Below are 14322 nucleotides of genomic sequence, written 5' to 3' on the forward strand. Positions count from 1 at the left end.
ATCAGAAATATAAAATCTCCAAAAAAAATTCCTTTTAAAAATACATTATGAATCTGATACATAAATGATATGTATCAGAATCATTAAAACCTTCACAAAATTTTCATTCTAAAACAAAAAACTTAATTGAACACATACCTTTGAGAGATTAGGGCGTGTTGTAACCCCTTCAATCTTGTTGTCTATTTCTTTGGGTGCATGTTTAACTGTAGCTTTCGACTTCAATTTCTCACGTAGCTTATTCATCACTGTTGGATCGTTACGATGTTTGGATCTAACTTCGTCGTAACCTTCCCAAGACGAATCAGAACCAGGAGAAACAAGAATTCGTTGATTTTTAGTGGACTGTTTGAGACCATGAACGGATTCCATTGAAGGAATGAGAAACAAAAACAGAAAGATTTACAGAAGAAAACAAATGATAAACATTAAGAAGATTTTTCAAAGATTTTCAGAAGAAATCAAAATATACAAATTTTAGGAGAAATCAGATTGAATGAGGATGAAGTAAAATTTCATATAAGGAAAGATTGAAATATACCTTATTTGGAACCTTGAAATTGATTAACAGTTGAAGAGTAACAAATTAACTAGAGCAAATTAGGGCAAGAATAAAGGAATAGGCGGATGTATCAGAGAGGTATAGAGAGAGAAAGGAAAAAGAGGGAATTTGGAAATTTTTTGATGTATATGGGAATAAAAGTAAATATATTAGGGAAATATGTGTAAAAGGGTAATTTTACCATTAAACAATAAGAAAAGGCTCAAATTCGCTCTCACATGATATAATTTTAAAAAATAAATATACATTCCTTTAAGAAAACTTCATTTTTTCCATCATGGTTACCAAAATAGCTTGATTTTTTTCATTATGTGGTCAACGCCAGTAACATAAGGGTAAACTTAGATCATTTGTAACCTCAAGGACAAACATGAATGTGGAATATTTAATAAGATATGTTGCATGTCCTTTTGTTTCTCTCTCTTCACCATAACAAAATGTAACCACTATATTTTAGTACTTTAGTTTCGCAATGAAAACACAAAAAACATGGTCTATCATTTTTCTTGTACAAAGTTGGTGCACAATTTCATAGAAAGTGATATTACATATAAACTTACAAAAAGGAAACATAGAAAATACATGCATAGCTAACAAGGCAGACTAGACTTCCAAAGCCACTCCAAGACTACAACAATAGACAAAGACCCTTTGTTACAAAACCTAAAAAGTCTCTTCACTTGGAAGAGGAACATGAGACCTAACAATGAAAAAGTTTTCACAAATAAAGCCAGCAAGCCCACCACCAATCAAAGGCCCAATCCAGTAAACCCAGTGGTCAGTCCAGATTCCACTAACAAAAGCTGGCCCAAATGACCTTGCAGGGTTCATTGAAGCTCCTGAAAAAGGCCCTCCAGCCATGATATTGGCCCCAACAACAAGCCCAGTTAGAAGTGGGCCCATTCCTTCAAGAATTCCCTTCTTGGGGTCCACAATTGTAGTATAGACAGTGAACAACAAAGAAAAGGTCAAAATCACCTCCATAATTAACCCTTGTCCATAGCTCATTCCATTTGCTAGGGTGTGAACTGGTGTTATCTGAAAAAAAAATATATAAGAATGAGAAGATCAAAATACAACAAAACTCAAGCTCTGACAAATTCGATAAAACTATCAATTCATTTCTCTAATTTTAATTTATTTTTTTTTGTTCATTTTCATAGTCATGCCATATCTTTTTTATTTATAATTTTGTAACTCCCCACCCATAGCCTTTGCCCTTCGAGTGATCACTTTAAGTAATCTGCTGATTGTGCAATAATTTGCAAATCACACAGAAGAGGTAAATCGTATTAGACAAGCCTCATGCGATAAGCTTATGACTGAGTAGCAGATGGAAGTTGGATTCGGTCCCAAGTCTTCCCATGTGTGTGGGAGACCCACCTCTCAATCGCTCAATCATGTCCTAGTGGGAGAGCCATGTCATATTGACAAATTACAAATTAGAAAAAATCATCTTAAACTGATGTCAAATCAAATTCCAATAGGTGATCAATTTGTAAGGAGGGAGTACTGACCATTCCAGCAGTGAGATAATTGAGCAAAGCACAAGCAGCAACAGAAGCAAGCAACTGGTCAATCCAGTATAGGATTGATCTAAAAACAGTGATATGACCACCCATACAAAGGCCAAGTGTGACAGCAGGGTTGAGATGCCCACCAGAAATACGGAAACCAGCAGAGATTGTCACAGCCACCACCAATGCATGTGCCATCGCCACAAAAAATAAACTCACCAGTGGATCTCCCTTTAGCTTATCTGCTTTCATTAAACACTAATACAATTAATTACCAAACCATTTTATATACTAATTATGTGTGCTATGTGCGGGATTTGAGGAAGGTTCGGACCATAAGAAGAAAAAAGAGGCATATATAATTGATTGATGCAACTTACCGGCAGCCATGGCAGATCCAACACCAGCGAAAACAAAAAGGAAAGTGCAAATAAACTCAACAATGAGGGCTTGGATGCAATCAGGTTGAATAGCCTCACGGCTACTTCCAACAGCAATTTTCGCCATAATTTCTGATCAAATAAATTGACAGGCCTGCAAATGAAAGGCTAAAAACTTTAGAAGAAATGAAGTATTGGCTATGGTTTATTTTGCTTTTAAAATGGAAGAGGACCACGTACAGGTATTTATACACAAAAATTTCATGCTCGTAAAATACACTTAGCTAGGGTGGCAGACTGTGATGAAACTGATTCAATAAACAAATAAATACATGTTTGACTAAGAATATTTAAATTGATAATAAACAGTTGTGTTTTGGGGGAAAAAGTATTTTAAGTGACATCAAGTGGCTCGTAAGATAAGACGATATTCTAATAATGAGATGACAAATTTTAAAAAGAGAAACGACAAACAGAAAATGAAAAAAAAAACGAATAGAGAGTTGACCTGTTTGTAATTTGTGTAGTGTAACAAAGAAATCAATTAGGAGCAATATTTATATTAACTAGAAATATATAGTGTTCTATTATTCTATATATATGACTTCTTCTTGATTGTTGAAAGATAATCACGAATTGGAAATCACAAAAAATTACAGCACGCATGAACATAGAAAAGGTACGTAATAAACATATTGATCTTGATATATATTAAATGAAAAGGCGAAAACTACAATTTGAAGCAACTTTTTTAAATCCTCAAATGGTAAAGGATTACACGCCACTTTAAGGGTGTGTAGTGTGTTTTGTATGAAGGAGAATATTTTTTGTGAACTAAAAAATATTTTTTTGAAAAATAAGTTGGTTACCTTCTAATCTATTTTTAGTGTTTGATATATAAGTAAGAAAAAAAATATTACCTCAAAAGTATTGATATGTAATCTAGTAAAATACTATAAGGATGGGGGAGGGGCCCTCAAGGATGACGGGGTGGGATGCTCAAGGGATAGGGGTTGGGGGTGTTGGGCGGGTGGGGAGTACTATACAATAAACATAGAATGACATTTATAAATATTTTTTCCTAATTCCTGTCATTTTTTAGAAATATTCTTTTCTAGAAAATATGACCAAATATATTGGAAATAAGAAAATATATATTTCCTCCATACCAAGGCACCCTAAAATTACTTATTTTTTCATGCTGAATTTGTCTCAAACCCGTTCTGGAAATTGGAAAGGACCTTCTTTTCAGATAATTAAATAATGGAAAATATTTAATCCACATAATTTTAACATTTAACAACATATGTAATTTCTTTTTGTGTATATTACATTTAAATTTAGTAAGGTCAGCCTGCTAACTTAAATCAACTCTGATGAATTGCTTGATTGGGAAAATGCAAGGTCCACTTGGACACCACTTCATCAAAAGTCAGTTTTTATATTAACAAGAGACAAACTAGCTAGTCTCAATTATTATAGCGGCGAATGATAGTAATGTTGAAGAATAATTAAGTACATAAATTGTGTTATTTTGAATAGTTTTAACTTTTTAGATAGATTGGTCACATATTCAATATATAATATTAGAGCAGACAAAATATATTAAATTCGAGTTTCATTATTATCTATAATATAAAATAACTAATTTTAAATGCTAGTTCGATCGTTGAAAAAATATTAGGCTCGCATACGAAGATTTTACTGATTAGACTCAAGAAAAGCAAAAAATATTAATGAAAATTATTCATTTTTATTTTTTTTGCATTTTCATTTTTACTGGCTATATATATATATATGGACTCCAAGCGTGTTAAAGAATAATTTAGTAAATAAAAATATGTTTTCTCCAAATACCAAAAATTAGTGCAAATTAATGATTTGGCTATTTGTGAGTAATTTCTATTTTGGTCCCTAAAATATCAAAAGAGGAAATGGTCTCCTTTGTCCAATTTGCAACTTCAGATAAAAGAAAATAATTTTTTAGAATCATTTGTATGTTATTTTCATTATCTCGTATATGTAAAAATGAAGATTTTTTTTTAAAAAAAATTAATAATGAATTCGGATGGTAAGCATCCTCCATCTTCAACCATAAAATTGCAAGTTCAACTCACCAAAAGCTACAAAACTAATTGGTTATGATATCACTAATGGGGTTCAAGTCACCAACAAATCAAAATTATACAACAATATATATAATTTTATTTGAACTTTATATATGAAGCATGGCAAGATGAAACTTTAGTTCAATCATAGATCCCCTATATATTTTTTTTTCATTTTTTTTTATATGCTCCTTTTATCCCACCATAGCAAAAGTTGTTCGATGAAATTGGCATACACCATAATGAGTATGTTTGGTGATTGTGTCATTTTGTGTCGTCTTCTTCATTTAATTCTTTTCTCTTTGCTCTATCACTTCTTTTCTTGTTACTATTCATTATTACATTTAAATAACCCTACCTAAGTTATCAATTCAAACCATATGTTTCCATTGACTTTGCAATGCCAATAGCAACCTCTCCTTTTTTTAAAAAAAAAAAGTTGATTCCATGAATCTTCCAGTGAGGGACATATAAATTATTACTCCAACATGCATCATCCCTACTTTTTTTCCTGCAAAAAAATAATTAAAAATTAGGAGGCCAAGTTTGGGTTGATATTATTATTATTGCAACTTCATTAATTTGTTTAGTAAGTTTCTCGGGTGGTCCGGAGGAACCACGATGGCTACAGAATTCATACATCTCTTATCAATATATGGATAACTATTTCGGGTTTAGGTTTAGCACTATATAGTCCACTCTTGTATTGCTTTCTCTATTTTTTGATAATAACTTATTTGTATTGGATGCTTATGTTAAATCAATAGAGGTATGACATGTGTTTGATACATATACAACTATTACTTAATCATAATTAACTACACAATAATAAATAAATTTATTTCATCAAATCACTTCACCATGATAAGTTAGATTGACAAAAACTTTTGTCAGTTTATAAAAAATAAAAATAAAAACAACTATCGATTTTCTTATTTAAGCGATTAAATTTTACACATAGGAATTTAATGAACATAATTATCGTACGCAGATCTTTTCTTCATAAATTTTAGATACGATGCTAGCTAGGAAGAAAAATAAATCGTGAAACTGGACTATTGTATCACCATAATATTTCAAAAAAACAATTTTTTTCAGCCTGTTAAAGATGTGAGACAATTCCAAAGCATATCCCAGTTTATTTTCGTGCATCGATCTTAAGTTAGTCTTCAAAAAAGTTAATGATTTCCCCTTATTACTTTCATGCTGTCTTTCTTGGAAATTTACGTAGATATACTATATTAAAAAAATATTTATTATTTATAATAATAATATTTTTTTTACCGAATACTTATAATATATTTATAATATAATTTTAATACATATTACCAAAATAATTTATAAACACATGTAATACAAGTTTTATTATGGATAATACATTTATCACACACTTTAAAACACTTATAATACATTTATATTACATGCATAATTCACTTTTAATACATAACATATTTATCATTTTTTACCCTTTTGTGATGAAGAAAGGATTGGTATACTAGTATTATAAATCTTTTTTTATTTTTTCACCCGATATTCTGTCAGTTTTGTGTCTATACTCAGGCTCAAGCTAGTTTAAATACATACCGTATAAGATCTATTTAAAAGAAATCTTTTCATATTCAGAATTCAAATCCAAAATTTTCGACTATTTGAACAAACATGACAACATCAAGAACTATGTGACAACTAATAATTATTCCAATGCGTTAATGACAGAGGGATTTGTCACGTAGTTCTTCATGTGGACAATATCACCAATAATTCCAATTCTACGGTACTTTAAAGGGTCATTTGGTTGATGGTAAAAGATAATTAGTTTAAACATAAAATTATAATATAGGTATGATTGGTAATATAAGAAAAATAATCCTCGCATTATTAATGCAAAGTTTGTTAGTGATAATAATACTATGCATTATCATCTGAAAAAAAATATATAATAAAAATATGAATATTAGCGATGTAATTATTAAACTTAATCAAAGATAAAGTCATAAAACTGCCTTTTTAAAATAAATAATTTATGTGTAGCAGTTTATTGCTTATTAATCACGTAATAACGAACACGTGAATAAAACTATCCTTAATTGGACTTATTACTTATTAGATTAATGCCAAATCTCTCGGAGAGAAATAAAGAATATGTCAATAAAGTCTAGCTACATGGATGTTAATTCATTTGTTCCATTTCTACAGGCTAAAAATAAGGTGTACTCAAACAACACATGGCTGAGTCAGCATTAATCTAAGTAGTACCATTAAGGGTAGTTTTATTCACATGTTAGGTTATTATTATATGATTAAAAATGAACAAATTGGAGATTTGATTTTGTAGTGTTTTATAAATTTATTTTTAATTCAAAAAATGGTCAAATATTGTAATGATCCTTCAATCGTTATGAGTAAATCAATGGTGAAAGATATTGGGTAAGAAAATTTTTGGGGTGGTGACTTAAAAATTTTAGGCTAGGTCAGTTTCAGACGAAACCTAAGCAATGTGTGGTAGGAAAATCCGTAGAAAGGATTGAGGTTAATGTCTAAGCTTGAGATGGATTTTCTAGTAGCTAAGAGGTTAAGAAATTCGTGGGGCTTTCTATAATTGAATTCGGATAAGTAGAACTCCCGATATCGAACTTGGCGTGAAGGAGTTAGTTTAGAACATCAAGGTTCGAAGGTCTATTGTTAAATGGGGACTTTTGGGGAAGATTTTCGAGTTTGTCCCTTGCAAGTCGCTATAGCGGGTGGGATTCCGCTATGGTGGTGCCGCTATAGCGAGTTGGGGCCCACTATTGCGGGGTTAGTCGGGATTTTATGCAGAAAAATTTTAAAATCGCTCATTATTTTGCAAACTCATTTTGGGGAAGTGTAGAGGTGACCTATGGCGTTTTCACTTATTTTTCATCGTTTTCTTTGGTAAAGGCATGTTAGTTACTCTCCTAACTTAGTAATTCGATTCTTAAGCCTTAGAATCTGTGGTAGTAATCTTAGGGGAAGGTTTTGACTTGAGTTATTGGTGGAAAAAACTTGATTTGGGTGGGTTAATCACGAAACTGACATAGGTTTTGAATTAAATTATAATCAGAGTATATTTAGGTCATTGCTCATTGATTATGTTATTGTACTATTATTTAGACCGAGAACAAGTTAAAGCTTCATAAAAAAGAGTCAAACTTTGCAAGCAAACTTTTGCAGCAACTGCTTGACACCCAAATAGACTAGGTTTAACCGAATAGTTATACCGGCATCTTTTTCATAACATTCTTGGATTCAGGGGCGGAGCTACGTGGGGCTCAAGGGGTTCACCTGAACCCCCTTGTCGAAAAATTACACTGCATATATAAGGTCAATTTTTGATTTTATAAGTATATATATTAAAATGAATCCCCTTAAAATTAAAGAGAAGTGTAGCTTAGTGGCCAAAGCATTCATCCTCAAATGAAAGGGTCCAAGTTCTATTCCCATTTTGAGTAACCTTCTTTTAAACTTTTTTTATGCCTTCGATAGGCTCAAAATTCCAACCCAATGAAAGGACTCATTGTTTTTGGGCTAATTTTTAAAGCTTTATTATTTAGAAAAAATTATGCAACTAAGCAAAAATCTCAACTTATTTATAGAAAATAACCACAGTTTAAAAAAATTATTAAATACCACTATATTTTGATTTTATAGCAAATTTTATGTTTTTTAATTATCTCCTGAAATTAATCCTATTTTGACTCCCTCTCATTCCACTCTCTCTTTCTAAGCAATTTCATTTCTCTTTCTTCTCAATATTCCCTTTCTCTTTCTCGCATATCTCAGTCACATCCTTTCTCTTTTTTCTTTTCTCAAAATGGAAAAAGCCATACAAAGGATTTCTCAGAATCCCACTATATCAGGCGTCTACATTTATGGGTATGTATTTTTTGAGATTTTTTTTGGCTATTTTATAGATTTAATTTGTATCTTTTTGGATCTTTTAACTATTTTAATTTTTAGGTATCTGTATATTTCCGTTAATTATGATTTTTGTTTAGTGTTTGTTTTGTATTTCAATTTTTTTTTGTATTTCCATAATTCAATTTATATTAAAAAAAAGTTGTATGAGAATTCGATTTTATATGCATCCCTCATAGTTTGTATTCAAACGTATAAAATATATACACTTTGTATCCCTCACAAAAGTGATTACATTGTATTCATAACATATTTGCTACCTAATACACAAAATTTGTATTTATAGAAATTTTGTTTTCTAGTCATCAGATTTGTATTCATAAGATAATTGTATTCTAGCCATCATATATACAAACAGATTGGTATTCTACTTCTTATCACGTATATATTTTCCAAACAAATTTGTATTCTAAATGGTCATACATAGAAATTACCAAATTATTTCTACAATCCTATAAAACATTTGATTCCAAATTTTTTTGTTTCTGAAGTAGAAATTGTATCCTTGGGTTTGTACACACAAACTATCAACTATGTATTTTTAAAAACTAATTTGTATTTCAGTATTCAAGTATCAACTAATTTGTATTCAATATACAATTATAACACTCTATATCCAGTATCTTGTATACAATTATTCCAAGCTAATTTGTATTCATACAAATTATCAAGTATTTATTCCAATCAATTATATATCTGATGCAATTAGACAATCAACACTATCATATTATCAAATTTGTATCAAAAATGTAAATTTCTAAATTTAATCCATCAATTAATTCTTTGTAGATTCAATGAGATTTTTGAGAAAAATACTTGTTCGAATTCGGGTGGTGAACAATTGAGACTTTTCGATTCCAAAAGTCTTCACAAATGCAATACCGTCTTTGTATTATTCTTGAATGACGAGGATGAACTGTTCCAAATCAATTAGCGATTTTGAATTTTCACTAAAAAATAATGTGATCCGAGGGTTTTTCAGATTCAAGGAGTTTGAATAAAGGTAAATTGAATTTCAGAGTCCTGCCTGTAATTGCAATAATGTGGGAGTGATTTCAGTAATTTTTACCAAGTTGGATTAGTTTTATTCCATGATTTACTCAAATTAGTTATTTGTATTTGTATTTTTTGTATGTAGCTGACGAAAGAATACAGAAATATAATGGGTAGCAAATTAAAATATTGTTATTTCGCATAAATAGTGAAAGTATAGCTAAGAGATACTATTTAAGGCTTAATGTTTGCTATTTGTAAAAATTACATTATTTTTCTTTATTTTTTTTTGTCTTTGTTTAAATTTATTTGACACGTTTTTAATTTTTTGTCTTTTATTCATCTTATTTATATTACTCATTTTGTTTCTACATAACTCTCGTCTCATGTACTAACTCGTAGAAACTCTTTTAAAAATGATGAATTATTATTAAATTTGAAATTGAGTTAAATTTTTTTATATAAAATAAATTAAATTAAAAGTAATCGAATGAAGAAATTTAAAAGTTGTGAATATTCTTTTAACAAAATTTATTTAAATATTTTTTTCTTAATTATTTTTTTCAATTCGATCTAAAAAGATGAAAACTAAACTAAACTTATTTGATTTATTCATCATTTGTCTTTTTTACAAACGACTAACCGAGTAAATTGACTTAAATGAACTAAAAAATCAATGATGTCATTTATTTATCTTCTGAATATACATTATAATATTAGTAACTCAATTCTTACATAATCTTTGTGATTTTTAAAGTAATATGGGCACTAATTTAGAATTTAAATAAGATTCAAAATAAAGTAGAACACTGTAAAATAAAAAGAAAAAAAGTAGAAGAAATATAGAAAAGCTCGATGGAGCAGGGTAACAGTAGGAAGAACCTAAATGCGGCATGACAAGTTAAATTTACTAAATGCGGCATGACAAGTTAAATTTAGCGGGATAAGATTAATATTTTCCTCTTATCTCGCTCCATTTTCATATTATAATTTGTATGTGTTTACTTCTTTATACTTCGAACCCTCTTCACAGAAATCCTGACTCCGTCGCTACTTGAATTGGTGGAAAGTTTCATGACTAAGCCTTCGGACGTGGAGTATGAATGATTAAGGTTGTGGATTATTGTTGTTTAAGGTGGGAATAAATTATGACTAGGGGTGGTTCTCTAGTTCTTGATTGTTAACCTTGAACATTCTTGTTAAGATGGTTTGGTGATAACAATAAAGCTTAAGTGTTAGAAAATTGCAAGGTTATAACCACTTCTGGAACTTGTGTAATCAAAGGGAAACAAAATGAACATGAAGAGTATTAATTCATGAGATTAGAGAAGGAATGTGTACTCGTAATGGGGTCTAGTATTGAGCTATATATATATGTGTGTGTGTGTTCTTGTTGATTGTTCCATGTGAAATACTTGTGTAAAGAATATTCATAAAATAAAGGATGAATATGAAATGACTTTATGTTGATAATCACATGCAATGAACCCGTTTAATTTACTTGTGGCTTCAAGTGTGGTTGTTTCATTGTGATTTTTATTGTGCATGTTGTTTGTTATTGCGGGTTGGCTCGGGTACCACGCTTGCTACAAGATAACCTCGATTGGCACAGGTACCATGCTTGGTACATGATATCTCTTGATTGGCTTGGGTATCACGCTTGGTACATGATATTCCTTGATTGGCTTAGGTACCACGCCTGGTACATGACATCTCTTGATTGGCTTGGGAGCCACGCCTGTTACACATTAGCGGTTGGTTCGAGTACCACATCTAATACGGATATCACCGGTTAGCTCGAGTACCATGCTTGGTACGGATATCATCGATTATCTCGAATACCATGCATAGTACAGGAATATCATCGGTTGACTTGGGTATCACGCCTGGTACAGGAATATCATCAATTAGCTCGGGTACCATGCCTGGTATAGGTTATATATCTCTTGGTTGGCTCAAGTACCATTTGTGGTACATATTATCGATTGGCTCGGGTACCACGCTTGATACGTGTTTGATTATGTATTGGTTCCTTGTGTAAACGGGTTGTTTGTGATCATATGGGACGAATGATGACAATTTTAGTCCATTTAAGTAAAATAAATCAATTTAGCCCATATTTATTTAAATGGATCACTCATATTTTTTAAATGGATAAATATGAATTGACCTATTTCAAAAGCTCATACAAATATGGATAAAATTGGTAAAATATGGGTATCCATATAGACCCTTAGGTCACCCACTTATAATAAAAAATTCTAATTGCACTAATTTTTTTAAAAGAAAATTAGGGTGGAGGGGATAGGGTGGGTGGGTGGGGGGCATAAGATTTTATTTTATTTTGAAATTTTTAAGAAAAAATTAAAATAAATCTGGGGTGGGGGTGGGGGGAGGTTTTGGGTAGGGGTCCATGTGGGGGGGGTGGGGGGTGGCGGGAGGGGCAAAAAATTTAATTATTTTAAAAAAATAATTTTTTAAAATTCAAAAAAAATAATTTTTAAATTTTTAAATTTTTAAATTTTTTTTGGGTGCGATGGGGGTAAGGGATTTGATAGGGGGTAGGGTAGAGAGAGGGTTGAAAAATTTATTATTTTTATTGAAATTATTTTAATTTAAAAAAAAATTGTGGTGGGGGTGGTAAGGGGTCCAAGTGGGGGGTGGGCGGGAGGGAGTTGGGTTGGGTAATTTTTTTTTGATTTTTTAAAAAAATTATTGGGGTGATGGAGATAGGGGAGTGGGCGAAAAATTTAGTTGGTGGATGGGTGGGTGGGTGAGGAGTGGGGGTTATGAGGTAGAAGAAAAATTAAATTTTGTTGTTGTATGAAAAATTAATTGTCTAAAAATAATAATTTAGGGGTGGATTGGGGGTTGTAGGGGTTAGAGCAATAACAATTTTATTTTGATTTAATATTTCTTTGGCTTTAGGAGATTAAAGTGGGTTAGATGATTTTTACCCAAATCATATTTGACCAAATCCATATTTACCCATATGTTATATGGGTGGATTGTAATCCAATCTATTTTGGCTCAATCCATCCAAATCCAATGTAATCCAATCCAACCATTTCTCACCCTTATATGAGACATGGTATATGTGTTTGTTGAGTCAAGATTTGTGACTTGGAGTCTATTTATGTTGTTGACTCGTTCTTGTGATGTGTTAGCCATATTGGATTGTTGTGTTCAAATGTTGGGATGGTTCTTGTGTAGACCAGGGTTTCATGTTAAATATTGTAGGCTTTGTCTTAAAAATTCCTGAGTGGTCAGGATTATTTGAAAGGTGAGTGGGACTCAAATATGGATGAGTGTGATGGATTGTTCATATGTCATGTGATGGTTATGTCAGGTTGATGCATGACCAGAAAACCTTAGTGTGCATCAAGAGTTAGGCTTGGAAAGCATTAGTGTTTATAAAAGGTTAGGCCTGAGAAGCCTTAGAATGTACCAAGGGTTAGGCTTGAAAAGCCTTAATGTATATAAACAATTAGGCTTGAAAAGCCTTAGTGTACATAAAAAGTTAGGTATGGGAGGCTTTAATGTGCATAAAGAGTTAGGCTTGAGAACCCTTAAAGTAACATAAAGGGTAGGCTTGAAAAAGCCTTAGCATGATAAGAGAATGGAATGTGTTGGGATCAAAATGTACTAGGTATGGATAGTGTTATCCAGAATAGTAGGGGCGCGGTGGCTAAGTTTGGAATGGATAATGTTTATATTGCATGTTTCCTTCTAACAATTTACATGATATTATGCGGTGGATTAAGATTGCCAATGATGCATATCGATAGGTATTGTTTGTACTGATTTTACTTTTGTTATGCCATTTGACATAGTATGATTGTAGGATCAGTAATGCTTCTTAGGTGAAAATAATGATAATCTTCAATAACTTTTACTTTATTTATGTTAGCATTATAGAAAATAGGGAAAATAATAACCTTAGAACCACTCAAATTATCTTGAGAGAGAGAAACTAGATGGAAATGAGTTTAATGGAGTATCACATAAGATGTTTTTGCTCTTACATGTATCTGTTGTGAATGGCCAATTAATTTTAAAAAAAATATTTTTGAGCAACAATTAATATTTAGCTAAAAAATTTAAAAAGTATTTTTAAGTTAAAATTTTAAACTATTTTTCAAAAAAAAATATTTTGAGAAAAAAACTACTTAGTCAAACCCCTTACTTTTTTTATATATAAAAAAAATTAATCGTCCAAAAACTTGGTAAAACTAGCTATAAGGCTTTGTTACAAGTTTTGGTGTTTCAATGAAGTGAGACTATACAGTTTAGATACACATTATTGTAAAGAAAAACTAGGTCTCTTAAATTAATTCTTTGCTTTTGCTGAGACAAAGTTTTTCCGGCGAAGCTTCAGTTTTTTCGGCGAAGCTCTAATTTTTCCGGCAAAGTTTTTTTTTTCTTCCAGGTGTACAGATCTGTATTTCCGGTGACGAACAACCGTTGCAACTCAACTAAGTACGCCGACGTGAACAGTATTCCGACGTGAGCAGTATTTTTCGGCGGCAACCAGGTTCATTTCTACCGGAGTTGGTACCTCCGGTTTTTATATCTTTATATTCTATCCTTTGTTCATATACTTGTAGTTACATTTTGCCGATTTTAAATCCCCGAATAATTTATTAGTTCATACGCATTTTCGTGGCTTTGGATAGTGATGGTAGACTAGGGTCATGTTCTCACTCATGGACGGGGACGAGGGTAAGGAGAGGTAAGTGGGTTAAAGGAGCGTCTAAACTGAGAATAGGTTCTTGGAACATTGGGACGTTAACGGGTAAATCCATAAAACTGGTTAAGATTCTAAA

General features: G+C 31.4%; 1 protein-coding gene across 2 annotated transcripts; it reads right to left on the reverse strand.

Moving 5' to 3' along the window:
• Positions 1–1037: 1037 nt before the first annotated feature.
• LOC129888371 (aquaporin TIP4-1) lies at positions 1038–2778 on the reverse strand. Of its 2 annotated transcripts, XM_055963359.1 has the most exons (4): positions 2700–2778; positions 2460–2613; positions 2080–2321; positions 1038–1600 (listed from the first exon to the last, which is right to left on the reverse strand). In XM_055963359.1, the coding sequence occupies exons 2-4, from the start codon at positions 2584–2586 to the stop codon at positions 1226–1228; spliced, it is 744 nt and encodes a 247-aa protein (XP_055819334.1). In that variant the 5' UTR covers positions 2587–2613; positions 2700–2778; the 3' UTR covers positions 1038–1225. The 2 variants fall into 2 exon arrangements, with proteins under 2 accessions (XP_055819334.1, XP_055819333.1); XM_055963358.1 differs by lacking the exon at positions 2700–2778 and having other exon boundaries at positions 2460–2688.
• Positions 2779–14322: the final 11544 nt, after the last annotated feature.

The sequence above is a fragment of the Solanum dulcamara genome, chromosome 5 (genome assembly GCF_947179165.1).
Source record: "Solanum dulcamara chromosome 5, daSolDulc1.2, whole genome shotgun sequence".
Lineage (NCBI taxonomy): Eukaryota > Viridiplantae > Streptophyta > Magnoliopsida > Solanales > Solanaceae > Solanum > Solanum dulcamara.

Bases quoted from the DNA above. Each gene is read 5' to 3' on its own strand.
- LOC129888371 (XM_055963359.1), bottom strand. From the start codon at position 2,586: ATGGCGAAAATTGCTGTTGGAAGTAGCCGTGAGGCTATTCAACCTGAT. The intron at 2,322-2,459 runs GTAAGTTGCATC...TAATGAAAGCAG, and splicing joins TGGATCTGCCATGGCTGCCG to ATAAGCTAAAGGGAGATCCA. The intron at 1,601-2,079 runs GTCAGTACTCCC...TTTTTTTTTCAG, and splicing joins ATTATCTCACTGCTGGAATG to ATAACACCAGTTCACACCCT.